The 25,357-nt window shown below is 45.6% G+C and overlaps 11 protein-coding genes across 11 annotated transcripts; 6 read left to right on the top strand and 5 right to left on the bottom strand.

Annotated features, from left to right (window-relative positions):
• Nucleotides 1–151: 151 nt before the first annotated feature.
• F4813DRAFT_395970 (uncharacterized protein) lies at nt 152–2,768 on the top strand (the record flags this gene model as incomplete). The annotated part of the gene is made up of 6 exons (XM_049247768.1): nt 152–545; nt 602–635; nt 716–740; nt 811–1,721; nt 1,798–2,079; nt 2,117–2,768. 6 exons carry the CDS (start codon nt 152–154, stop codon nt 2,766–2,768), a joined length of 2,298 nt encoding a protein of 765 aa, XP_049100246.1.
• A 131-nt stretch (nt 2,769–2,899) lies between these two features.
• F4813DRAFT_357932 (uncharacterized protein) lies at nt 2,900–3,361 on the top strand. Its single transcript, XM_049243177.1, has one exon. The coding sequence runs from the start codon at nt 2,916–2,918 to the stop codon at nt 3,141–3,143; it is 228 nt and encodes a 75-aa protein (XP_049100245.1). The 5' UTR covers nt 2,900–2,915; the 3' UTR covers nt 3,144–3,361.
• A 79-nt stretch (nt 3,362–3,440) lies between these two features.
• F4813DRAFT_357931 (glycoside hydrolase family 18 protein) lies at nt 3,441–4,829 on the bottom strand. Its single transcript, XM_049243176.1, has one exon. The coding sequence runs from the start codon at nt 4,587–4,589 to the stop codon at nt 3,561–3,563; it is 1,029 nt and encodes a 342-aa protein (XP_049100244.1). The 5' UTR covers nt 4,590–4,829; the 3' UTR covers nt 3,441–3,560.
• A 1,616-nt stretch (nt 4,830–6,445) lies between these two features.
• Nucleotides 6,446–8,265, bottom strand: F4813DRAFT_380582 (prephenate dehydrogenase; the record flags this gene model as incomplete). Its single annotated transcript, XM_049245578.1, has 5 exons — nt 6,446–7,342; nt 7,393–7,541; nt 7,599–7,710; nt 7,764–7,824; nt 8,183–8,265. 5 exons carry the CDS (start codon nt 8,263–8,265, stop codon nt 6,446–6,448), a joined length of 1,302 nt encoding a protein of 433 aa, XP_049100243.1.
• Nucleotides 8,266–8,447: 182 nt separating this feature from the next.
• F4813DRAFT_59905 (RCC1/BLIP-II) lies at nt 8,448–9,984 on the top strand. Its single transcript, XM_049248685.1, has one exon. The coding sequence runs from the start codon at nt 8,809–8,811 to the stop codon at nt 9,925–9,927; it is 1,119 nt and encodes a 372-aa protein (XP_049100242.1). The 5' UTR covers nt 8,448–8,808; the 3' UTR covers nt 9,928–9,984.
• On the bottom strand, nt 9,985–11,894 carry F4813DRAFT_59891 (Rad9-domain-containing protein). The gene is made up of 5 exons (XM_049248684.1): nt 11,496–11,894; nt 11,302–11,439; nt 11,098–11,242; nt 10,248–11,047; nt 9,985–10,192 (listed from the first exon to the last, which is right to left on the bottom strand). The coding sequence occupies exons 1-5, from the start codon at nt 11,607–11,609 to the stop codon at nt 10,043–10,045; spliced, it is 1,347 nt and encodes a 448-aa protein (XP_049100241.1). The 5' UTR covers nt 11,610–11,894; the 3' UTR covers nt 9,985–10,042.
• A 385-nt stretch (nt 11,895–12,279) lies between these two features.
• Nucleotides 12,280–14,304, top strand: F4813DRAFT_395968 (uncharacterized protein; the record flags this gene model as incomplete). The annotated part of the gene is made up of 3 exons (XM_049247767.1): nt 12,280–12,419; nt 12,478–13,013; nt 13,185–14,304. The coding sequence occupies 3 exons, from the start codon at nt 12,280–12,282 to the stop codon at nt 14,171–14,173; spliced, it is 1,665 nt and encodes a 554-aa protein (XP_049100240.1). The 3' UTR covers nt 14,174–14,304.
• Nucleotides 14,305–16,613: 2,309 nt separating this feature from the next.
• Nucleotides 16,614–18,887, bottom strand: F4813DRAFT_357898 (alkaline phosphatase-like protein). Its single transcript, XM_049243175.1, has 3 exons — nt 18,771–18,887; nt 17,481–18,633; nt 16,614–17,424 (listed from the first exon to the last, which is right to left on the bottom strand). Exons 1-3 carry the CDS (start codon nt 18,771–18,773, stop codon nt 16,877–16,879), a joined length of 1,704 nt encoding a protein of 567 aa, XP_049100239.1. The 5' UTR covers nt 18,774–18,887; the 3' UTR covers nt 16,614–16,876.
• A 987-nt stretch (nt 18,888–19,874) lies between these two features.
• F4813DRAFT_395964 (uncharacterized protein) lies at nt 19,875–21,170 on the top strand (the record flags this gene model as incomplete). The annotated part of the gene is made up of 1 exon (XM_049247766.1): nt 19,875–21,170. The coding sequence occupies one exon, from the start codon at nt 19,875–19,877 to the stop codon at nt 21,168–21,170; it is 1,296 nt and encodes a 431-aa protein (XP_049100238.1).
• A 101-nt stretch (nt 21,171–21,271) lies between these two features.
• Nucleotides 21,272–23,507, bottom strand: F4813DRAFT_357895 (uncharacterized protein). The gene is made up of 4 exons (XM_049243174.1): nt 23,001–23,507; nt 22,269–22,938; nt 21,684–22,206; nt 21,272–21,623 (listed from the first exon to the last, which is right to left on the bottom strand). The coding sequence occupies exons 1-4, from the start codon at nt 23,356–23,358 to the stop codon at nt 21,528–21,530; spliced, it is 1,647 nt and encodes a 548-aa protein (XP_049100237.1). The 5' UTR covers nt 23,359–23,507; the 3' UTR covers nt 21,272–21,527.
• Nucleotides 23,508–23,574: 67 nt separating this feature from the next.
• F4813DRAFT_357894 (uncharacterized protein) lies at nt 23,575–24,978 on the top strand. Its single transcript, XM_049243173.1, has 3 exons — nt 23,575–24,008; nt 24,060–24,415; nt 24,469–24,978. The coding sequence occupies exons 1-3, from the start codon at nt 23,583–23,585 to the stop codon at nt 24,923–24,925; spliced, it is 1,239 nt and encodes a 412-aa protein (XP_049100236.1). The 5' UTR covers nt 23,575–23,582; the 3' UTR covers nt 24,926–24,978.
• Nucleotides 24,979–25,357: the final 379 nt, after the last annotated feature.

Genomic DNA, 25,357 nt, shown 5'->3' with positions numbered 1-25,357 from the left:
GCGTGGGTTAAAAAAATCTCCCTCCCGTTAAGCCATGCGACGTATTCGATCTCATTGGTGGTACGAGCATAGGTGGGTGAGTGTACTTCTATTCTTCTAATTGCACAACTAACAAGACAGACTCATTGCGATTATGCTCGGTCGGCTCGAAATGGATGTCGATGAATGCATCTCGGTATATAGCGAGCTTATGAAATCCGTTTTCCAAAAGAAATGGAATTGGTTCCCAATTAGCTTGACGGGGAAAAGCAGGTCACGATTCAAGTCTGAGAAACTCGAGAGTGCAATCAAAAAGGCGATTATTAGGCATAGCTCTAAGGAGACGGAGACCGATAACACGGAAAAGAGATTCATAGCTAACTGGCGTCAGCACTTCGACAAAAATCGTTACTTCCGCTTCAGTGTCGACCAAGGACTACAGCACATTAAACTAACGAAATATCAAGAGCAGGGCGCTATAGAGGCGGCAACAGATGGTTATCTCGATCATCAAACGCAGAGGTTCCGGATGCGGGACTGCGTTCGAAATTTGAAATTGAAGCAAAGTGTGTACATTGACAATTATACATGAAGTTTTCGTTCTCTAGTTAACCTTCTATAGATGTTTCTGCAACGGACGTCTCGCGTATCTTGCCGTAGGAGCGACACCTTCTCGTTCTATAGACAATATGTCAGCCTTATTGTCCCCGGTTTAACAGTGCTAAATGCTGCGTAGTGTTAGAGAAGACCCGGACGGACAGGTCAGATCTGAAGTACAGATGTGATATGTGGCTCAGACCATCAAATACGAGGGAAATTCACAACAACTAGATTCGAGAAAAGTTGAGCGGAACATGTGACTGGATATGGTCACACCCTATATTCTCAGAATGGAGCAGTACCTCAACGTATCCAGAAGCCGTAGACCGCCGTCTACTCTGTATCTACGGCACCCACGGTTGTGGGAAAACTGTCCTAGCATCATCGATTGTAGAGTCGTTGAGACACAAAGGAAACAAAGTGTTGTTTTTCTCTTTCTCTGGCTCAGATACCAATCTCCAAACCTTGGATAACTTAGCCCGGACATTGTTGTGGCAACTATTACAAGAGCCAGTATTATCGGACGAGAGCTTCGAAATCATGCGAGACCTCATGTCTCATGGTCAACCCTTAACCTCTGAGTTATGGGCTACCTTTAAAGACATCGCAATATCTATGCCAGGGCTCATATACTGGGTAATTGACGGAGTCGACAAATGCAAGGAATCCGGTGAAAATCTCTTTAATCAGGTCATTGACCTGCTCACTGCCAGCAAGGATGCTCACGCTGTCCTCTTGGGGAGAACGCATATCCTCCAACCAATTAGTCAATCAAATCACGTAATCGAGATTACTCCCAGCTTAATCAAGGCTAACATCAACGCATTCATCAATACTAAGATAGCAAAGTCCATCATTCTTCAATCTTCTGAAGTTCGCGACCTCGCACTCAAGACCCTCCGCGACGGCTCTCAAGGCATGTTCCTTTGGGTGAAACTGATGGTTCGAGACCTTTGCAAGTCTTTCTCTAGAATAGAAGTCATTGAAAGATTGCACAATCTGCCGCATGGCCTTGAAAAGACTTACCGGCACTTGTTTTTACAACTCGTGGAAGAACTAGATAATATCGATCTCAGATTTACTCGACGCCTTCTAGCATTCGTTATAGCAGCCCGTCGACCGTTGAAGGTCAGGGAACTGCAGTACGCCCATGCGCTCGCATCTAGATCCGATTCGAAGACATCACATGAATGCTCACTCGAAGATTGCATGCCAAAGGACAGCTGAAAAGATTCTCCGTATCTGCGGAATTTTCATACAGATAACCGATGGAGTGGTTTCGCTGGTTCATATATCCGTCAAAGAACTTTTGACTAGACCAAAGAGCGAATGGTCATGTGATGGTCATCACAAAATCGTCGGTCTACGGATTGATCCAGAGGAATCGCACTATTTGTTTGTCTTGTCCTGCATCGACTACCTAGAAGCTGGTAACTACGGTTTCCCACTCCGGGATCAGGATGAATCGTCGATGCCCTACGATGTTCATCCATTCCTAGAGTACGCGTCCAAAAAAATTAGTTTACCACGTTAATAGAGCCGGAAACTTTTCTTTTGATATCGTTAACAAGTTTCACCAATATCTCGGATCCGAGGCAAGCCTACCTTGGGTTGAATACTTCGCGATGCACTTAGTAGAAGATGGGTATTCTGGTGTTGAGGCTAAAGAGTTCACCACCTGGCTCGAAAATGGGACCGAGGAAAAGTTCTTAGGACGTTTTAATACTAAGTTACGCCGACAGCTTGAGAAAAAAGAGCAGAGCTTTGGCGAAAGTGACCGGCGGACAGACCACTACAAGATGGTCCTAGAAATGATTAAGGATGTTAGCTATGATAAATCTACTAGCAGCGTATCCGACTATCATACCTCCACACCCGACTTCGCCATACATAAAGGACCAAATGATATTGACCAAGCGGTTCCCGTGCTAATGGAAATATTCAGCCATAACAGAGTGTTGACGGCACCGAAGCAACTCGATTTGTTCCTAAGATTACAACACTATATCCAGCGAGCGAAGACTTTGACAGATCCTCTCGAACTTCTATTCCGTCTCATTTTACGAAATGCCGGGAACGTCCCAGTTTACGCATTAATGATGATTGGCAAGTTCTACAAAGAAGTGGATCAACCTGAGAAAGCCTTACAGGTTTATCACAGCGCAATAACGAAATTTGGAAACCGCTAGGTTCCAATGAAGTACAAAATATGGAGTGAAATTGGTTACATTAATTACGATCTCGGCCGATATCAGGAGGCAGAGGAGACGTATCAACGTATAATAGAAGGGAACAGAAGGATACTTGGCCAAAGCCACCCCGACACTATATTGGCCATGTACAAGTTAGGATGCACTTTTCAAGATCAAGGAAAGCATGCAGAAGCAGAAGAAACTCTTCAACAAGTAACAAAGGGACATCAAAGGGTATATGGCCAAGAACATTCCAATACTCTAACGTCCCTATTTCATTTAGCGGCGGTTTTCTACCTAACTGGGAGGTCTTTAAAAGCAGAGGAAATATATCGAGGGGTATTAAAAGTAGTAGAAAGGTTATATGGTTAAGAAGATACGTTTACCCTTCAAACTACATATTGTTTGGCAAATGCCTTCGAGTATCAAGAAAAGTATGTGCAAGCAAATGAAATGTATCAGCGGGCAACAAAGGGACGGAAAAAATCACTTGGACCAAGCCATAAAGACACTTTAAGAAGCATGGAACGTTAAGAATATGGCATTGGATATTTGGAAGAGTACGAACGAGAGGGAGAACAGATGTGAGCGCTATTTGGTTAGGATGACCTAATCCAAAAATCGCTCTTTAGGTCTAGGTATTGGTCGGTGGTATGCTTCATATTCAGTCATAGTTGTAAAAATACATCAACAATTGCAAAAAGGTCTTCCGTGATATATATGAAGTTCTGCTACTAGCTTCCATCATAAATAAGAATATATACAGAGAAATGTTCAAAAGAATAGTCATTAACAAGGAGAGCCAGATCCCAAGATACTGTGAACCTCCTGAGCGTAAGTGCAGCCATTGTTCACATTGGAGTCCGAGAAGCCAGCACTCCACATCATCACACCGCCAAACCTGGAGTTGTTTTTGTAGTCGTTAACGATGTCTGCGAGCTGTTCAGGCGTTGCGTAGTATGTCTCTCCGGTTGGGGCGCCGTTAGCAGCTAGCGGAGCGGCCGGGACCCCGATGAATATCTTGGCATCGGCTGAAGGGGTGTCGGCTGTCCACTCTACCCATTGGTCGTAGTTAAAGGGTGCATTGCCGTTGACGGGAAGAGCACACGGATAAGTGTAATTGTTGTTGTTGTAGAACTGTGGCCATAGGTAATCGAACGTGGAGTTGCCAATGATCACACCCATGTTAGGCTCAGGGATGGGGCATTGAGGTGCACCGGTGATGTAGTATGTGTGTGAGGAGTCGGACTCGAAGTTGGTACGAAGTTTAGATATCATATGTTGGTAGTATTCGCTTCCCCTGTTGACTTCTAGGTCAAAGTCGAAACCATCAATGACAACGTCGCCAAAAGGTCGTTGTACGCTTGAGTTTCCAGAGTTTCCGTAAGCTTGCCAAAGGTAATCTCCAATAGACTCTGCCTGGTCTTGCGAAGATAGAGAATAGGAGGCAGTAGCACCGCCCAATGATAGGATAACCTTGATACCGGCCCCTTGGCATGTTTTGATGGCTGAGGATAAATTATCACAGTTCTGTCCTTCGCCCGAGTTACTAATGAAGCACGATTGGCCGACCGTGCCAGAAGGGATGTCACTCCCACTTCCCCATGAATACAAGAAAGCCAGAACAATTATGTCAATGCCAGCATCAGCGGTACAATAAGTCGAGAGGTCATTGTTCTCGATCGTACCACCACCATTCTGACCCCAGTAGACAACGGTCTGAGATCCCGAGGCCTGCCGGGATTTAAGAGCATGAGGAAGAGCCGTTGCTGCGCCGAGCATAAGGCTAAGGTAGTTATATACAGTGGTTGAACGCATATTGATAAGTCAAAGATAAAAGATATGTACAGAAAATAAGTATATACAAGAAATGGATAACCTGTTTAAGGTAGTGGATAGTGTGTTCTGAAGGAGCGTTTAGAATGAAGGATAAAGGAGAGATTTGGTGGTATCATCATGGTATACCGAAGCCCTCTCGAGACTAGAGTAGATATATGTCATTGTGTTAGTAGGTTTTCATTAAGCCAACGCCTTCTCTATGTCAGGAGACGTTACATGTATCACGCGAAAAGATAGTCACAATACCTATAGCCCTTAATGGTAGTAGACCAAATCCCCTTGCAGTTTACTAGTACCATGCTGCTCTCACCGTCGCTCATTAACATACTTGGAAAGTGCTCGGGAATACCGCACTTATAATTAAAACGTAGAAACAAAATAATTGGTTAACAACAAATTCCAAAGGGGATTCGGTAAGCGTCACGTACTATAAAAAACTGCATGGGGTAGCAGTCTTCTGTCAACGATGGGATAGGGGATACATGAAGCTTGCCTATGACCAAAATGTTAGACAAGGTATAAGTTGCAGTAGCAGTTAATTCCGGACTTAGTAAAGAGCCGCGTAAGGCATAGTGCACATGTAAAAAAGGAAGTCGACGTGATAATGGGCAAGGAGCCTTGCCTCTACCACATCTGACCTCAGGGGTCCGGAGATGTGGAGTCGTGCATCGGCCGATAATCCCGGCCTTGGCAAGTCTGCCCGATCAAGGAGGACGTAACACAACGGGGTCTCATATCTCCATCACTACGTTACAGCAAAATTAACTCAAACGAACAACTTGTCGGTGTTGGAATAGTCAAGCGAGCAGAAGATGAATGCTTTTGCATAGGGGGAGATTAGAATGTTAAACCAAGCTCACGACAAATGACCTGCAACGTTAACAGTTGACCCGCTTTATCAGGAATACTAGGGTAGCAATGGGTGTAGAAGCAGCTATATCTATGTTGATCATGAAGTGAGCTACCTTTTTGGGTAATTCGCGGTAGCGTGATAAGAGAGAGGCATGATTGTCCGAGCTATACCGACGGGTATTTTAACTCGTAGGCATCTCGTCACCAATCAGGAAGGCTCTAAAGCGATTCGCTTCGCTGACGTACAGTTTCAATGCAGGTACTGCAAGACACGTGGAGGAGTTGCTCGTAAGGGTCGCATGTGACATATTGAAAGACTACGTCCTTGAATTCTGGGAAATTCGACCTCGGCGTTTCTATATTACGTACCTAAGATATCATTGGTAGGTAAACTTGCCATAGTTTGGAAGACTACACGGTATGGAATTAGGAACCTCTGGAGAGTAGGAGCTGACATACCCCCCACCTCTATCTCACCCTTCATTCTATGTATGGAAGAGGACGTTAGGACATCACAGAAGTCTTTCAAAAGATATCATAACTGCCTAACCTAGGTGACTAGTTAAATACAGATGAGTATAGAAAGCGTCCAAAGGCCTGGTAAAAGCTTACCTCTGATTTTAGAACATTATTAATCAAAGAATTAATAAGGTCTGAAAGGCTTCACTTGATTAAATCGATAACTACCTAAATAGAAACTCGAAGACACTACTCACCCTAAGTCTTTAAAGATTATATATAATGCATGGAAGTCGTTTATGTTAGTGACATACACGCTCAACATATATCGAAAACTGATGCTTCATTAATCAAACCGGACTGTTTATATAAAAAATGTATTATGAACAGTTGCTCGTCGCGACAACGCAACAGCACAATCGCAATGCTCAATATATTCTCACGAATTCATTCATATACAAAAACCCTGAATAAAAATCAACACTAGAACACATAACCCACCCCCTTCCTAAGCGCCCCAGCCCTTAGTCCTTAGTACTCTCCAGCACCGCCTTCACCATCGCGTTCCCGACCTCGATAGCGCCGGGAAACCTCGGCTCGAAGAACTTCTGCGTAACGACGAACCGCTCCTTCCACGTCTCGAAGTGGCCCAGACTAACACACTCCGCCCAGCCGCGCGCCGCGAACGTGAACTCGAGGTCGTCGCTGCGGAACGTGTTGTCCTCGACCGCGATCCGCAGCGCCTCGTCTAGCCTCCCCGCGTCCCGGAACAGGTTCTCCGTGACTCCGAGCCACAGCCGGAACAGCGGCGTGCTGCAGATCATGTGGTCGTACGGCACGATGCCTAGCGCGCTCCAGCAGTCTACCATCGCCAGTAGGCTGAGGTGGTTATTAGGAAGCGGCTGTAAGCGCTCTGCTCGCGCGCCTCCTAGATTGAACTGGTCTAGGACCTCGTCCTTTAGCAGTGGCTCATCGGCCCACTTTGGCTCGTGCTCTTTGCCGAATACCTTCTCCTTCGCGGCTAGGACGCGCGCGCGCAATTCGTCGTGGTGTCCGCCTAGCATGAGTTTGTATAGTTCCGTCACGCTCTTTGCGTACTGATCGATTTGCTTGCGGGCTTCTAGGTTTAGGATCGCGAGACCGGCGTACACGTGCCACTTCTGGCTGTAGATGCGCAGGGTTAAGTTGATCTTGACGTTCTCGATGCCGCCGACGTAGCGCGCGCCCTCCCAAGGGAACTGCCGTGTTGAATGCCACGCCTTGCCCATGCTCAAAAACGCTACGTGCGTTACAGCTTGTGTGTCCGCTGTGATGCGGTCATGCTCGTGTGCTGATAGGTACACGTGCGTTGAATGCAAGCATTGGAGGACGGCCTCGACTTTCGCAAAGGAGTCGTCAGAAGCCCGGTGCCTGATAATAACCTGATCTATGGTAAGCAATGTTAAATAGATAGATGTAGCAGGGGTAGTACTAATGGCTGGTCTTTCGTGTCGACCCCAGGGCCGTGGAGAGAATGGCAAGAAACTATGTCCACGTCCGCCGGGAGGTGGTCTTCGAATGCCTTAATCTCGGGGTCTTTACACGATGTTTGCCCACCTACGATGGCACCAAGCTTTGTTGCTGCGTATACTTCGTAAGCTATGTTTCAAATAGTTCAAAAATATGAAGACACCGTACATGGGCCATACTCGGCAACGACACGGTCAATCGCCGCAGCCTCTACGCTGTAAATAATATAATCACACGCGCGAGACACAAGATGGCCATTTCGGAGAATTTGTACATTGCTCTGGAAACCTCTCAGCATGGATTCCCTGAGAATGGATGACTATATATATGTACCCGACTTGTAAACTCTTCACATAAACTCTCATATTGATCCTCCTTATCGCAAGCCATTACTCTATCAACATCGATAGTTAGTTGGTACTTCTGGGACTTCATTTCGCACTGGCACTCAGTAAGACCTATACATCGCATATTAGCTTATGTTATGATAAAATGCGTCAAATAGAATGCGATATCGTAAAAGCGCTTCAGACAAAAAATTATAAGGTAGCTGAGAATTTTCATCATGGAAAGCCAACGACAGCCAGGAATCAGAATGATCGCCTGGAAGCCGAGGGCAATGCTCGAGCCAAATGCACTCAAGTCATCATTTGCGAGAAAATTTGTATGGATATAAAAAGGCGACTTACCAAAATAAATTCACGTAGGCTTAAGCGCGACAGCAAATTGCAGCCATACTAGCGATTTCTTACCTCCAGCCAGCATCGGTAAGTCTCCGTGCGTACATCTTCCCCATGTCGCCCATGCCAATGATGCCGACGATGAACTTCTCCATGCCGGGTGGCACGCCAGAGTTGTTGTCGGTCGCCATGTTATCGTCCCAGTATCTCCTACTAGAATTGATCCGAATGAAGGATTCAAGAGCAGAGTGATTACATGCTGGACACCTAGCACAAACAACTCGAACTCCTGATCTGGTAGGTTAGGGCGGGCAATGAAACGTTGGGTTTAGAAACTGGCGATAGAAAATATGAAGGAGGGTAAAAAAAAAAGTTTTTAGTGACGCTTTAATAGAAGCAGAAACTTTAAGTGGAGCTTGAGCTTGGACCCGTGCACCCAATGATGTGGGACCCGGATTATTCTCGGAATGATATAGGTAGTCCGAGGAGGTGTGGCTTGTGGGTACTTGGGTACTTAGAAGGTACCTAGGTACCTATATCAATCACCCAGACGCTGACAACTTGCTCTCTTCAACCACGCCGCATTCATCAAATCAGATAAACTTAGAGGAGTCAAAGATGCCCCAAGCTACGGAGAATGACTTGATATTTTGAGAAGCAGGCATATAGGAGAGGCTTTAGGCTATACATAAGCCATCATGGAAGGTCTCTTTGCGCTCGGCTCCAACGGGTCCGGTCAGCTCGGCATAGGTCACCAAGAGGATGTATCAGTCCCGAAGCAAGTCGAGTTCGCGGGCAAAGCTCCCGAGGACCCCGTTGTAACAATTGCAGCAGGGGGAAACCACACGATTATAATTACGGAACTAGGGAAGGCTTTCTGGGCTGGCAATCCTTCGAGCGGCGCCTGCGGGATCGTGGAAAATGCCACGAATGTGAAAGCATCCAAGTTTCATGAGTTGGTCCTCTCAACTCTTGAAAGCCACGGTCCCGTCGTTCACGTTGCCTGTACATGGGACTCGTCTGTCTTCGTGCTTAGAGGTGACAGTGGCAAAGCTATAAGCGTGTACGTATGCGGGGTCCCCGATGTAGGGGCTGCCAACATAAGTTCGGGATCTACTTTAAGTCCAACTCTGCTCAAGGACTTCCCTCCCGCCGGGACAGAGATTCAAAGCCTATCTGCCGGCTTCAGACATGTTGTTGCTGTATTGGACAACGGAGATGTCTACGGTTGGGGCAACGGGCGCAAAGGCCAGTTGGGGGAGTTATGTAACGAAGCTGATTCAAAAGGTGTCGTACACCATCCGCGAAAACTTAGCGGGATTTCTTTCAAGGTGGCTAAGGCCGTCTGTTGTCAATACACGACTTGTCTTATCAGCCAGCCCGGGGATGGCCGAATACTTGTCCTGGGAGCAGATAAATGGGAATTGAAAAGCGCCGCCCCCGTTGAGATACCCAATTGGAGTACGATTAGTGCAAGCTGGGGAAGTATATATGTTTTACAACGAAATGGCACCATAACCGCGTGGGGTCGAAATGATCACGGACAACTGCCACCTCGGGGACTTCCAAAACTGGAGAGCATCGTTGCTGGCAGCGAGCATATTCTAGCTGTGACTGAGGGTGGTGACGTAATATCATGGGGTTGGGGAGAGCATGGAAATTGTGGACCGCAAACCGAGAAATTCGGGGATGTTAAGGGGCGATGGAACGTGCTTGCGTCGTTGAAGCATTTACCGGAGGGATCTCAAATTACGATGATCGGAGCTGGGTGTGCTACAAGTTGGATCAACATCACAACGGATGGAGTATTTCTTTAAGCTACTAACTTCTGTGGTTAGACTTCTGGTACAACTCCGTACCTATATAGCCCGAGCTCAAACATCACACATCTAGCCACGACGAATGTGAATAGGGGTGCTCCCATGCAGCTCCTTAATCGTCAAAGAGGCCGAATCTACGAACTTGCGAGAGGCGTTGAGTTGGTTCAAAATGCGAGGGGGTATCTTCAGTAGCATCATTGATCCTCGATTCCTGAGTGTTCCGGTTCGTCATCATGGACCTTGCATTCGTCGCTGGTGCATGCTACAGTCATATTAGCTACGTTAACGTAAACGTCTTGGGTAAAGGGGATATTTACGAAGTCACCCCTAACATCCCATTCTAATCGGGCATTCTCTTCCTCATCCTCGTCTCCACCAACATTCACAGGATCCCATTGATGCTCGTCGTCCTGGGGAACGAAGAGTGACTCGGACTCAAACGTGGCCGGAGGTGGCCGCTGGGATGGACGAACAATCGATGGCCTGAGAGAAGGTACGGGTTCGGGCCGTGGTGCTTGTGGCTGAGGAGGCATCCTTGGAGCTGGCGTCGGTGCATGCGATGCAGCCCTACTAGTAGCAGCTTCAAGCTGCGGCGGTTTTGGTCCTTTGGCGCTACCGCGAGTTTTCTTGGTCTTCTGGCCGGGTGCTCCCCTTTCGCCAACTGTCATCAGAAGGAATTCGCATTTGATCCCATCGCCCTCGTACTTCAGCTGCAACGGTTTGGTCGGCACTGAGTAGTATGCCGAGATCTGGCTGCCGAGGAAATTCGCGTGCTGGATAATCGCCCTGAAATCTTTTACGCTGATTACGATATGCAACTTATCCTCCTGAACATCGAAGTCTTCAAACTCATCCCGTTCGACGGCAATGGATGTATGAAGAGGCTTCTTTAAAACTTCTTCCCCATTCTTGATCTTTTCAGTGAAGCAAGTAAAGTTGACAGTCTCATCGTCCTCGGAATGGAAATCGAGGTATTCTATGCCGGGACCAAAATAGTCCATAATGTGACGTAGGGTTCGAGACGGAACAGACCAACGATTTGACACTTGGTTCCTATCAAACTTGCCGTGGATTGGCACAGTAGGTTCAAAAGGTAGTCGGTATTTGGTGGTTATGCCTATGCTCTTATTAGCTAACTACTTGGACACGGGCAACTTTATTACTTACCATTACGGAACACGATCTTAGCAATGAATCTACTTTTCTTGCCAGGTTCGTCTACTATTGCCACATCGCAATGTTCAATAGTGGTATCTTTTTCTCTGTCATGCAAAGGGTCGCCACTCCTAGCTCTGAAAATCGACAGCAAGGCCTAGGAAGATTCGTGTGAGGGAAAAGAAGTTAAGAACTCAGAAGAGGTAGGTGACATACTCGATTGTGAAGCTTGCAAAAGAACTTCTCTCGATTTTGGGGTACACCTTCAAAATGGTATTTTGAGAAGAAGCGATGAGCTACAAAGGAGAAAGATAAATACGCCGTCCTGGAAGTATTTAGGGTGGTAAAGACAAGCTATGCGCCCGATTTTAGCAAAGTACTAGCTAGACTAGGATAACAATGAAGCTTACTTTGTCCTTTTTTGCTTCAAGAGAGACTGCTTCACTGAATTTACTGAGACAAGTCAATGCATCTCTTAGACTACTGACCCCTTCCTCACTTAAAGTGAAATTTAATACAGCCATGGCTGCTCGAAGGAGAGCCACTATGCTGTCGTGTATAAATTGGGTACTTCCGAAAGAGGATTATTGATCAAAATAATCGACGATGTAAGTTTTTAAGAGTTATGATGACGTATAACTCATTTTGGGGTCTCAGGCTTTTTGAATAGGCTTTGATAAAAACGAGGCGTCAGTGGTTATTGATGTTCTTGACGAGGCACTAGTTACAGATTATAAGTCAGCAGCTTCCACTTTCTAGGCTCTCCCCGGTCTCGGTTTCACTCCCAATTTACATAAGGAAGTTGGACTCTGTCGCGTTAAGCTTATCGAGACGCGTCGCGGGGTACCTACCTATCTATTAAGTACATTATGTAAGTTACCTAAGCTGTTTTCATCTGCACAGTGTCGCTAGCAGTTACCCTACGCTTGTATCTTATATTTCTACAAGCTTCGTACACTAATTTATGGTACAGCAATAAGTACTATATAGGTAGACAGTGAAAATGGCTGGAGTTACACATTGTGGGTATGTAGCAGTCCTAAGAACAGCCTTAGGTAACAGCGATAGCTTGTATTGTATAAAATACAAGCTACAGCTGCTTTACCTACATTTCATCCATCTCCTCTATTTTTAGGCCACATCATATTCCCAATGCAATAGGCAATCATAGGTACCAATTCAAATTGTTCAAGCATGGAATCCTCGGCTCTCCCTCAAGAGATTTTCTTATTGTTATGCGAAGAGCTTGCTGCGCGTCGCGACTTTGGAACCCTGTTCAACTGCTCGCTTGTTAGTCGACGAATTGCCAGCGTTGCATTAGAGCAGATATATAGGTGAGTCTTGCACTTCTGGGAAGTCTTAATTAGGAACTAACAGATTCTGCGTATGAAGTATTCAAGAATATTCCCCCGTAAGCACTGGTGATGCCATTTACAAGCTAGAATGGTTGCAATTGTGGAGGTCTATTATCCTCTCAAGTATTAAGAAAACCGCATTCCCATATTGCGTTTACGTCCGCGCCCTATCGCTTGGTAACCTCGAAGAATGCCTCCAAGACATCAACCGAGACAAATATTCCCGGGATATATTCTTCGGAGGCGCAATGAGGCAGTTTCTTGTACTAGGAAAGGGCCACGGCCTATTTAAGAATACTCGAGAAGTCCAATTGCCACCCATAAACATCCAAGATACGATAGTCAAGTGCGCGGATTCCATTACTCGATACATCAAGAGGCTAGCAGACGACACGGGAACCGCTGTATCTTTGGCGCATCTGGAGGGCACATATATTCCACACGATGAATTACCGACCTGGATAGCACGACTTGGAACCCTAACGTCTTTGCGTATCCGAGACGGATCGGTACTCGGCGTGGAAGCGGCTAGTGCTATTTTCGAATGCTGTCCACGATTTGTCGATTTAACATGTTATTATTGGTATGCTTAAATGTTCTCAGTTGGTTTCATTTCTGGTGTCCGTAAATGCTAACCTGTCTACAGTATGTCATTAACTCCTGTCCTTATTGTTTTTTTCCGTCCAAGTACTATGGTAGAAGCTAGGTCTTCTAGTTCGCGTTTATGATACTAACAAATTGTAGATTCAAGCTCTACCGCAGACGAAGATTTGGCCGCATTTTTCCAAACGCTACGTCCTAACAGTTTACGTAGTTTTGAAGTAATAAGCCAGAACTCAATTGGGGAAAACGCCTTGACGGCACTCAATTACCATGCAGCATCTCTCCGAAGGCTTGTACTTCGAAATCTTACACCCCAGGCTATGAAGGCCCTTAACTCATTGCCCGATTGTACATTCCTAGAAACACTTTTGATCGAGAACGACCGGTACAACTTGGTGGACGCGGCGGATTACCCCGAGGAAACACTCAAAGAGGTCTCCGCGTGGATCTGCAAATGCAAATCTCTTCGAGATCTCAGTTTCTCGCATTTTATTGGTTCCGATCCGGTGGTCAAGGATATTTTGAATTCGCCTGACATCCGCCTCACGTCCCTGTCTTTAATATCGATTCACTCAGAAACCGAGGCAGAGGATACCGCTACCTGGACTGCGCTTGGCCTTCAAGATCGTCTTGAGTCCCTAACCCTTGGTCTACATGAGCTCGGCTACGGTCACATAGCCGAAGCAAAGCCACCACTAGTAGACTCAATTTGCCGGCTTAAAAATGTGGCATCGCTGAATTTAATGCAAGTGCATCTCAGTGAGGACACAGTAGAACGCATCGCGACATCATTACCGAATCTATCCGAATTTAGCTTCAGTGGCAACCACTTATATAACCCTATATTAATTCCCCTAAGTGCCATCCCCAAGCTCAAATTACTCTGCATCAGTTCTCTCTCTTCTTTCACTTTCCAAGGTCTACGTGACTTTGTCTTTAGGCTTATCTCCCGAGGCCGAACAGGAATTAAGATAGATATCTTGAACCAGTTAGGCGAGTGTAAACTCACAGCATCCGAATCTGTTTTGCTACAAAAGCATTTCATGGATCTCAAAGGTCGGCTTGAGATTGCCTATTTTATGGATCCGGACGAGCTCCACGAGACGGACTTTTCTGATGTTTCCGACTAGTTATATGCATAATGCGATGTTTGGAGGTAGTTTATAAGCCTAATATCACAATAATATCATTAGAGCGGAGGTTCTCGAGAAGTTATAATATGTAATTCCATTCAAGAGAAGTATTTTTGTTCATAAGCACGGAGACAATTTCGGTTTACACATTATACACGAAGGAATATATCTTTCGACTAATTACTCACTAACGAAGAAAAGCAGGGCCTGCTAGTCCACTTGGACGTTATACACATCTTTGACATAAAGTGCAAGTCCTTAGTTAAAGACATCTCCGTCCTTCCACCAGTCTCCAATGATCCGCACTTCATCCTTCTCATCTCTCCAACCTACCCCTATTCGGGGTGCTCCGTACTGCGCTCCCTGCATCCCTAGTGTTCCCGTTGTCCCTATCATGTTCGTTCCTGTCTCCGTACTAGATACGACAGGATCCACGCCTGTCATTTCTTTGCTTGTGGTCATATGAGCGATTCCCGATCCTACAGACACTGTGCCAGACTTATCAATGGCTCCAGCAGCCGGATAGGCACCAAACGCATTAGAACCTAGGACATAGTTCGCGCCATCATACTGGTTCATAGGACGACCGTCGTTGACGTGGTAGCTAGGAGACTTGTACTCGGGATACGTGCCCTGGAACTTATTTCCTTGCCAGCCGACCTGCGTTGCTACAGCCATGCTGTCGGTTGCGGGGGACACTTGGCCACCGAAGGAGGTGATCCTATCGCCTATATGCTGCGTCGAGGCAAACGTGTTCTGACACTCCCAGCCGCACCATTTGTCGGAAGGTACGGGGACCGTGTTGTGGTCGCCAGGCAGACATGCGTTCGGCCAGTCGAAAGGGAGAGTCTGTTGGCCCTCGGGCGTCCAGCCCTCGGGCTGGTGGATGCGGGATAGTTGCGTAAGCACGAAGGTGCAGTTAGGCCCGGCTAGGAGCTCGGTGTGTGCGCAGCGGTAGGTGACGTACATGTACTGGCACATTGTTGCTGCTGGTGGTTTCTTTGGTTTGCGGGGGTGTGGCGCGTATTGATACTTATTGTGGATTAGGAGGGGTTTCGAGAAGAGCTGAGAAGCTTGGTGTGTTATATCGACGACGGAAAAAGGATTCGTCGGCGTAGTCAGGGTTAGGAACTGCTGGGTTTTATTCCAGGGGTCTGGCGGGTTCTGGCTAGGAACGGGTGCTACGGGGTCGGCTTTGTTGCTGCCTTGCTGGGGTTGAGGTGTTCGTAACGGCGCTGTAATGCACTTGTATGTGTGATGTGTGGTTCTAGTCCGGATGAATAGATTGAGAAAGTGGTTGGAATCAAGGAGTGTCTTGCTGACAGGTGGGCAAGTATGATGGTATCTATTACTGAAGGTATGAGCTTCAGTACACCACGAGTAATCAACTAGGATATACACGAACAGACACGGTGGTGGGTGAACCGTGTTTTTTTGTTCATTTAGTCGGGCTGCCGCGTGGCATTTGTACTTGCTAGTTGCTCGGAGAGTTGAACGACGTGTATTTCAGGATAAAGCCCTTGAATTCATCTGTAAGAGGCAATCGGGGTATCCGTGCTTGCCATCAACAGATTTGTAGGCTAGGTACCTCTTATATTGGACCAAACAGAGGGGCATCATGAAGACTGCATTGTTCAAAACATAGGCAACTTCCGGTTCAAACAGGCAAACGCTTCGTGTTCTTCCGTCTACTTACTCAACGATGCCTGATATCTCCCCTTAAGACTTCAGGCTACTTCATAGTTTTTCTTATAGCTAATATCCTGCTGAAGAGGTAACTCAAAGCAGAGCTCAGCGATCCGCAGTTACAGTTGCCTAGCTGTTTCTCCAGTATGATCGTAGAGCCAATCTACTTGTCGACGCTTGAAGATGAGGCCAAGACTAGTAAGAGGAAGAGGGGGCAATATCTGTTTCTACCCAAGTACCACCATGATGCTAGATATGAATCAAGAGATTAAACGACCCAGGTGGGCATTCTTATCATTTAACACACAACACCATTCACATCCCTTCTATTCTTACTGTCTATCGTAGGATTCACGGGTACAACACACCTACAGTTTCCCCATGGTAATACAGGTATAGCGGTAGCTTCGACAGCATTGTCTCATGTTCACTGCTCCCTCTGCCGGTTATTTAATCACGAATGGTCTTTTACGGCAGATAAATAACTCAGACGGCCTGGAAGATTGATACCATTGGCAACGCCTTGCATACCTATACTTGACTCTTACTCTTTATCTGATGCAGTCACTGTTATTAGACTATCAGATCTAACGAGCCTCGCTTCAACATTTAAGCAAGCAACCTAGCCGTACTACTTCCCAGAAGCTCGTCTGAAATTCGGTAACGTAAAGTGATACACGCGCAGCGTCCTGCTAATACCCGGTGTGTTTACCACATGTTTCCCACGGGGCGGCGAAACATCTGCATGGTTGCACACACTGGGGAAGAGAGCTTCAGGTTACCCTACATGTTCCTGGAGGAGATTGTTCAACTGTAACTGTGATAGATCTTGTGCCGGCGACCACTATTATTAAAATCTTAACGCGGACTATATCTTTCGCAAGTGGGTATCGATTCTTTGTTTGCTATTTCTATAAATGCATTCATATGATAAATCCTTATTCAGATGACAAATTGTAACTCCAAAATCCCGCCCAAATCATTTCTCTGCGCTTAAATCTTATAGTCCACTCATTAACCGCGTTGAGCTTCCATCTTCTCATGGGCTGCCCAGTGGTCTTCGCCAATACCATCTATAGCAATATCATGGCTAATTCCAAAGTTTCGCTTCGAATCCATCTTCTTGTTTAATTCTTTCGTAATGGCATCCACGTCGACGTTAAGATAATCCCGCAAGTATTTCCCTACGTCAGTATTCTCTACGTTGCCCCGAATCGCTTCCGCGCCGGGACCGCCAGAACTGTAGATGTTAACATCTACAGCTGAGTGGCCGTGAGTGCTCCATCCGATCTGTGCGCGAACGCTGATCATCTGGGCGAATAAATCCTGGGCTTGTTCCGGGCTTAAAGCTATAGTCGTGAGCTCCTCATCGGAGGCATCATGGATGCCAAGGCCAGGCTCAACAAGTTCCTCATTAATATATTTCTTGAGCTTGTCGATGGAATGATCGGTGGACTGTGCAAGATGTCCGTGAAGGCGATAAGCGAGATACTCAGAAGACGACGAGGCGTTGGCCAATACAGCAGGATACCACAAGTACTGCGGATAGTCGACGTTCACCTCTGAAAGCAAAGTTAGCCAAGGTTCCCCACTAGTATTCAACAAAAGGTATACTGACGTCGTGCTACCGATAATCCACCTGTCTCGTGATCACTGGTACTAACCAAGACTCCAGGAGTCTTGCTATCGTCTAAAAAGTCCAATACAGCTTTGAATGTCTTGTCATATTCAAGGACCTCTCGCACTTGTGCGGCCGGGTCGTTCTCATGGCCAGCATGGTCGATTCTACTGCCCTCGATCATCAAGAAAAATCCCTTGTCGCTGTCCTCTGTAGCCTTCTCGAGAGCTCTCAGAGCTGTCTTAGCCATTTCGCTCAGACTGGGGTAGATGTCGTTCATGTTTCGCCTGTCCAGCTCAAATGGAATGTCTGTTGGGGCAAAAAGTCCTAGCATCGGAAGGGGGACTTCCTTCTTACCCTTCCAGAATTCATCGAATGCTGCCCGGTCGTTGATATAGTTCCAACCATAGTCTTTCTTTGCCATTTCTACTACATCGATATTGTCTGCACGGCATGCACCGTCGGTTCCGTTCGGAAGGAAGTGGCATCGTCCACCTCCAAACACCAAATCTACCACACGACCAAGGGGTCCATTTCCGACTTCTTGAACAGCAATTTCGTCGTTTTGTTGACGTAAATTGACATGACTAGCAAAGCAAGCAGGAGTTGCATCAGTTATATCCGTGGTGACAACCAGTCCAGTCTTGTATCCGGCCTTCTTGGCAGCTTCGAGCACAGTCCCGCAAGGGGTCGAATCAGGTAGCATCGAAATGGCGCCGTTATAACTCTTCATCCCGCAGCTGAATGCCGTCGCTCCAGCAGCTGAGTCCGTAACTAGAGAGGAGCTGCTTCGCGTTCGGCTACTACCCCAGAAGTGCTTATCAAGGGTGAGGGTATCACCGTACTCGAGGCCTTCGGTGTATTGCCTGAAACTGCGAGTCAGAGACAGCGTAGCAGGGCCCATGCCATCAGAGACCATGAAGATTAAATTACGCTTGCCGGTAGGTTTGTCGAATGATGTCTGTTGTTGATGCGATGCCCAAATAGCAAGAATTAGCACGGCGGCGGTCGCGAGAAGGGCCCATGCGAATAGCAGAGCTTCTCGTAGCCTAGATCGTCCACGAGGCACATCTTCTTCCGAGTCGCTCAGCGCGTCGAAATTCGCATCGGGATCGCGACGGTCGCCGGCGAGGAGAGGTGTTGTTGCATTAGCCTAGACGATGAAGGCTACAGTCAGCTTAGTTCATAGCTAAAGGGCGGTCGCATGCTAACGCCCAACGGTACGCGACACACATTTCGGCCTAAATGCGATAAATAGCATTTAAAATAAAAGTATTAAGAGGTACTTACCATGTCGGTCGTAATTCATTTGAAGTTGAAGCTCTCAATGCGATGATGGATACGGTGGCTTGTGATTAGAGATAGTTGTAAGTGTGTATGTTGAAGCTCAGGTACACAGTCCGAAACCCTTTAAGTTTAAGTTGAATAGTACCTACATGTAAGCTTCAAGGTCCCTGGGTCCCTGAGAACTAGCTGCATGCATCGACCCCCCAACAACCTTGGTCCCATGACGTTATCCTGCGTAACAAGTTATATTACACCAATGTACCTAATATCTTGGCAAATACATATACTTTTTAGCAGCATATTCAGTATTTGGCAAGCCAGCCCCTATTATTCATCTAGGCAATGCCACTTAAAAATGAGCAGTACCTCACTTAGAGCCCTGGAGATGACAGCCATCGCTTTATTTCAGGTATCTAAACACATAGTGAGAAAACCATTGAGACAGAGTAAAGTACACCTGTGAGTAGAATATCATCAAGTACCTACCTATACACTATCAGTTTAAGAAAACAGCATAAACTCTTTCACTTGGGATAGGGGTGTTTAACCTTAGTTAGGGTCTTTAAAGTCTTAGTGAGAATGCCTCGTTGATGACTTCTAACCTTTGAATATGAAGGTGCCATCTTAGAGTCTTTATTAGAGCTTATAGTAATGGATTTGATCGCTTCCTTATGCCATAGTCGGGCAGCTTAGACAGAAAAACTGATTTGGGTGATCGTAGTAGGTAATTCCAGAAATTCTATTCTCACATGAACAATGTCTTTGTACATATCCTTGAAGAAAGGAATAAATGCCCATACACGTCTGTTATTGTTCCTCATTGTTTTTCGTAGGCAGTTCCAGGAGTATCTTTGTTCCCCGTGCTTTATCGAGAACAATAATCATGTATTTTTGTTCTAGAACGACTACTGTCTCTAAAATGTATAAAAACCCAAGACCATGTCTTACCTTGGAGTCGAGTATACACACACCATCTTCTGTTATCAACATCTACACTTACCAACATTACATATTACCTACAAGCGAGCCGGCCTCGGAATACATCGATAGTAATCTGGTACATTTTACTGCTCTTTTCGCAAACGACAAAATCACAAAACCATCACAATGTTTATGAAATATTACTCAGTCGCGGCCGTCTTGGCCCAACTCCTCGCCACATCTAATGGCCACATGATCATGCAGACCCCGAAACCCTTCGGAGGTCCAGACCTTGATAACTCTCCTTTAACTGCAGGCAACTTCCCCTGTAAGTTAAAGGGCGACCCAGCTACATTTTATTCGACTTCTGGCCTTGACAATACCATGGCGGTAGGGGAGAGTCAATCCCTATCGTTCAAAGGCTCGGCGGTTCATGGAGGTGGGAGTTGTCAATTGGCAATCACCAAAGACCTTCAGCCTAGCGCATCTACATCTTGGCAAGTTATCCTTTCTATCGAAGGCGGTTGCCCAAGCAAGTCTGGCCAAGGTCCTGACACATATGACTTCAAGATTCCAGACGGAGTAGCACCTGGCAAATACGTCTTCGCCTGGACTTGGATCAGTAAACTCGCGGGCCAGCCCGAGTATTACATGAACTGTGCGCCTATCACGGTGACAGGAGGAAAGACCAAGCGGTCGGATAACGAGACTATGGAACTCTTCCCTCGCGATGGTCAGTTTCCCGAGCTCTTCGTAGGTAATCTCGCCGATATCAACTCGTGCAAGACGGAACCTAGCACTGACCCCCAGTACCCCGACCCCGGCCCTAACGTCATCCGCCCGGGTTCAAACAACAACTTCGCCAAGATCCAAGGCGACAATTGTGTTCCCAAGGGTGCCAAGTCTGGCGGAACAAGTGGGGGCGCCGCTCCTGCTGGCCCGAATACTCCCAATAGTGGTGAGAACGGCGGAGGCAATGGTAGTGGCAGCGGGAGCGTTGGCTCCAGCGCTGCCGCCCCAAGTAGCAGCGCCACTCCAGTTACTAGTGCCGCTCCCGGTGACTCCTTCGTAACAGTTGTTCCCGTTGGCAGCAGCAGTGCTGCTGCCACTCAGAGCTCCTTGGCCGCGCCTGTAGTTAGTTCTCTAGTTAGCTCCCCAGTCAGCTCCGCGGCTACTTCTGTAGCAACTCCCATAGTCAGTTCCGCAGTTAGTTCTGCAACCCCCGCTCCAGTTAGCACCGCGAGTCCCGCCGGTAGCGCCTCTCCCAGCTCTGGCAGCTCTTCTGGAGGACTTACAGGACCGTGTACTACGGAAGGAATGTTCAACTGTATTGGTGGAACCGCCTACCAGCAGTGCGCTTCTGGCTCGTGGTCTACAGTTATGCAAATGGCCCCTACTGTTAAGTGTGCTGAAGGGCAAACAATGACTTTGTGGGCGCGTGGCGAAACCACTCGTAGGATTGCCCGCAGAGTCAACTGGTAAGACTAGTTGAGATATTACTATGTTAGCCAAAGTGCCTTATATCATCCCTAAACAACGCGGTGTGTAGACCAATAATAGATCTTATGGAAAAATAAGATATGAGATAGTCTCAATTCAATTCATTCGGTTATAGTATAGTTGCTAAGAAGTCCCAAAAGTACCTAAATTTAAAATTTGTTTCTCGCCTAACCTAGATCATTATTTGTCTAATATGTGGAAATGTATAAAGATGTGGTGGCATTATTAAACCATTAAATCCAAGTTGAAAAAAATCGTACATCTCCTTATCTTAAGCACTCTCCAAGACTCATCTGTAACTTTCATATTTATATTACCGTCCAACCTGTATTCCTAAAGTTATACAAGTAGACACGCCGAGCACCGATGATGCACAATGCAATTCGGGCACGTTGGAATCAAAGACACCGTGCACGGCCCGAATTCACACAAACACTACAGAAGTTAGCATTTCTAGAAAACTTTGTATTTATATTGAAAAGAAGAAACACTCACACAATACCATAATTTCGCTGTAGTAGATGGTAGTGAAGCTGCTGCTGTTTTTTTAGTTGTTTTTTTAGTCGTACTATTAATAGTAGGGGGGAGCTGGTCTGTTATTTGCTGATCCGTTAAAGTTCCAGAGAGTTCAATCTTAGGCAGCATAAGATCTGTCGCTAAAGCCCATTGATATTTAATTGTGTCATAGAATTCAAAATTGCTCCAATTGGATTCCGGAATGCTGGATGATACTGTGGTTCTTCTGTCTTCATCCTCTTCTTCATCCTCAGGGTAGCAAGGTAAGGCTGCTAGAGATATTTCTTCTAGGTGTCGCGCAACATGGGAAAGTGTTATAAGGCCACCCTCATTAATAACCGTAAGACATAGCGGGCATGTTTTGTCATCCCACTCTGGGTGGCTTTTATGTCCCTTGTAAAGGTGTTCAACCCACTCTTCCCGTGTTTCGAAGGGTTTACGGTCACACGGACAGGCGATCTGGCAACAGATCCAAGGCTGGAGGTCGGCAAGGAGATGTCTCCTATATAGATAGGTACCTGTAAGTAGTCGCAAGATGAAGGTAGAAGAGGGGTTCATTCTTACATCCATACCCTCATGTCTTGTTTCTCTACATATTCTCCGCATATCATACATGAGAACAATTGGCCTACTTCTATTTCGCTTGGAAGCGACGGGACCCTTGTTCCCACAGGCTTATCTCCGTTAGCATCATCTCCATTAGAGGAGAGGATAGTAGTTGCACGGAGGCTTATTTTAGGCAAGCTACTCTCTAAGCCGGAATCCTGGAAAATTGTTGTTGGCTTATCGACAGTAGTTTCGGAGGGCGACTTCGAGGTAACATTCCGTTTTTCTTGTAGCCTAAGTGTCGAGTCCCAGTTCGCATGACCTAGCGCAATCGCAAGGTCAAAGTCGCACTTTGGGAACTTGGTTAATACAATATCAACGAAATATCTAGCAGGGCCTGAGGTAGTGGGGGGTCTTGGCAACACTGTTTGCTCCTCGATGCAACAATCAAATACGGGCTCTTCCAATCGTGGGCCAAGGTCAAACAAGCACTCGATCTCATTTAGCAATGTTTCGATGGTGTCTTGTAGACTTTCATTGCTGTCTTGATTCTCGTCGCTACTTGTATCACTTTCGCCATCGGAAGAGTCCGAGGTATCTTGAGCTATGTATGAGGCCTCTTCAGTGACTATCCAAACAGTTCGGCATAGATTTTCGAGTTTGCTATCCAGAATCGTATTTACGCATACTAGAAGGTAAATAAGGGAAATTTAGCTAGAGACCGAATGTTTCTATAGAATGTAGACATACCATTGCGTAGTGCTGCACACGTAGTAGCCAGTATCTCAATAACAGATATATAAAGTTTTTGGGAGTTCTGAAGTAGGCTGTCCAATCCTCCACCTTCAACGTCGTAATCACGAGCCCAAATTATATACTGTGAATGGCCACTCTGTAATTGACGGTATAGTGACTTGGATAAAGTTTTGTTGGTGGACAAATCCCTCATAAGAGCTGTATATAGGTCGTTGCCTACGTCAAAAAGGCGAGTTATGATTCCGTCATGGCATCCATTATCTTTTCGAGAGGTATCCAACAACCACTGGTACACCCGAGAGACTGGCCGGGTTGTTGGATCCTCTCTATTCAGTTGGATTGTTTCTGACATGGAAATATCATAGGAAGGTACCTATGCTTATTATGTGCAGATAGTAAATGATATTTGTGAATTTCATTGATTGAAGATAAAATAGTGTTTGCTTTTTCATTAACCCCGCTGCTGAAGTTCGATAATAGTCGGCAGGCTCTGTATGTCGTGCAACCCGAGACCGACGAGGCTGTGAATGTAACGGTCACAGCCCCAACATTCCCAATATCCCCTCAAAGAGGGCAATGCCGTATTTACCTTCTCTGATATCAAGTTATAGAAATATGGCAGATCCAATATCGCTAGCTCTCGGCATTGCCCCCCTATGCATAGCTACTATCAAAGGGTTAATTCTTCTATATTCCAAGCTTAAAGCATTCCGTCATCTCCATAAAGAGGTTGAACGAGTCCTGAAGAAGCTAAAGATTCAAACAGATTGCTTTCAAGATGAGCAGCATCTTCTCTTGCTCAATATACTTGATAACCCGATCGTTGCTACTATGATGAATGACTATGATGATCCTCAATGGAAGTCGGAAGATCTGGAGAGGAAAGTCAAATCATATCTAGGCCCTAAATACGATTCTTTCAGAGAAACCGTTAAAGAAGTAGATGGGATAATTGATAAGCTCGAAGCAAAGCTCTCTCTCTTTACTCAGCCTGGAGCAACAGTGAGTATAATGCGCCATACCGGACTAAAAACAAAATTAAAATCTTTCTAGGCAACTCCGTCGAAAAAAGCCCGGGATGCCTTTCGACTGGTGTTCAAGAAAGAAGACTACTACGAACTTCTTGGAGATCTGAAAGGTTATAATGCAGAATTAAGAAGACTCCGAAAAATAGCTGCCGAGATACAAAGCCCCGCAAAGACGGCTCATCTTACAATACCATCTGTGTATGAGAATACTCGAAACATGTGTTCGCATCTCTATCATCTACTACAAAGCTGGTCATCCTGTGACGGGAGCGTCGACGCTTGCCATAGTGCTAAGCTATTGCTTAATCCTGCAGACGAGGTAGAGCCTAATGTGAATATATTCTTCGAGCACAATGGAGGAGCAAAGATTTTCTTTCGAAGGTTTGTGCAACCCTTCAAACATTTGATATTATCTTCTAATAGCACTACGTCAGGGTGCCTATCCATGTGATCTGTAGGGACTTGGGATGTGTCAACGTTATTCCGCCACGTACTACAGTCCCAATGGCAGGGATCACTTTGAAAAAAAGACGAGTTCTCAAGAAAAAAGACGGCCAGCATGCTATTGTTACGAAATCGACCGCCGAATGCACTAGTATATCCAACGGCGAGGGCGAAGATTTGACGCAAACAAGGATCAAGTGCGAAAGCCTACATTTGAATTGGCCGATTACTTGTCCATCATTTCCACAAGGCTCTCTTGGATACTTAAATATCGAGGGCAACCGGAGGCTTGTCCTCTACCGGGGCCTACGAAAGCTGAGAGCTGATTCCAACAGTCTCAAATCGCAGAAAACAATATTCGATTTTCTTAATGACCCTGCCTATCAAGTTATAAATCAAAGCACCCTTACAGGGGCCACCCTAATGGGGGCTACCTTAAATTTTTAAACCTTTAAAATAAGTATTTTAATTTTAATTTAACGTTATTTAATTAAATTAAATTTAATTAATTTATAATTTATTATATTTTAACAACAATATAATTTTTTATTATTAATTTAATTAATAAGATTTTATTTTCCAAATTGGTATTAAAATTATTAATTATAATTATACTACTTAATTTTTAAGCTTTTAATTATTTTTTTTTATAATAACCTTAATATTTATAAATATTAAATTTAGGTTAAATAATATTTTATACTATTTTTACAATTTTATATTTATTAATACCTTTTTTAAATATTTAGTGTAGGTTTTTATTATAATTAATTTTATAATAATTTTATTAAAGGCCTTACCAATTTTATTAAATAAAAGTCTTACTACAAATTTAGCAAATATTATATTAACCTTAAATAACTCTTTAACTAAAATATT

The sequence above is a fragment of the Daldinia decipiens genome, assembly GCF_022478715.1.
Source record: "Daldinia decipiens strain CBS 113046 unplaced genomic scaffold F4813scaffold_14, whole genome shotgun sequence".
Lineage (NCBI taxonomy): Eukaryota > Fungi > Ascomycota > Sordariomycetes > Xylariales > Hypoxylaceae > Daldinia > Daldinia decipiens.
Note: the sequence above shows the minus strand (reverse complement) of the source record. Positions and strands in the feature narration are given on the sequence as shown.

Bases quoted from the DNA above. Each gene is read 5' to 3' on its own strand.
- F4813DRAFT_59891 (XM_049248684.1), bottom strand. From the start codon at position 11,609: ATGGCTGTATTAAATTTCACTTTAAGTGAGGAAGGGGTCAGTAGTCTA. The intron at 11,243-11,301 runs GTATGTCACCTA...GAATCTTCCTAG, and splicing joins TTTGCAAGCTTCACAATCGA to GCCTTGCTGTCGATTTTCAG. The intron at 11,048-11,097 runs GTAAGTAATAAA...ATAAGAGCATAG, and splicing joins TAAGATCGTGTTCCGTAATG to GCATAACCACCAAATACCGA.
- F4813DRAFT_357895 (XM_049243174.1), bottom strand. From the start codon at position 23,358: ATGTCAGAAACAATCCAACTGAATAGAGAGGATCCAACAACCCGGCCA. The intron at 22,939-23,000 runs GTATGTCTACAT...TTTACCTTCTAG, and splicing joins GTGTGCAGCACTACGCAATG to TATGCGTAAATACGATTCTG. The intron at 21,624-21,683 runs GTGAGTGTTTCT...TAACTTCTGTAG, and splicing joins CAGCGAAATTATGGTATTGT to TGTTTGTGTGAATTCGGGCC.
- F4813DRAFT_357932 (XM_049243177.1), top strand. From the start codon at position 2,916: ATGTACAAGTTAGGATGCACTTTTCAAGATCAAGGAAAGCATGCAGAA.
- F4813DRAFT_357894 (XM_049243173.1), top strand. From the start codon at position 23,583: ATGCCGTATTTACCTTCTCTGATATCAAGTTATAGAAATATGGCAGAT. The intron at 24,009-24,059 runs GTGAGTATAATG...AAATCTTTCTAG, and splicing joins TTACTCAGCCTGGAGCAACA to GCAACTCCGTCGAAAAAAGC. The intron at 24,416-24,468 runs GTTTGTGCAACC...GCACTACGTCAG, and splicing joins GCAAAGATTTTCTTTCGAAG to GGTGCCTATCCATGTGATCT.
- F4813DRAFT_357898 (XM_049243175.1), bottom strand. The intron at 17,425-17,480 runs GTCAGTATACCT...CTTTGCTTTCAG, and splicing joins TGGATTATCGGTAGCACGAC to AGGTGAACGTCGACTATCCG.
- F4813DRAFT_59905 (XM_049248685.1), top strand. From the start codon at position 8,809: ATGGAAGGTCTCTTTGCGCTCGGCTCCAACGGGTCCGGTCAGCTCGGC.
- F4813DRAFT_357931 (XM_049243176.1), bottom strand. From the start codon at position 4,589: ATGCGTTCAACCACTGTATATAACTACCTTAGCCTTATGCTCGGCGCA.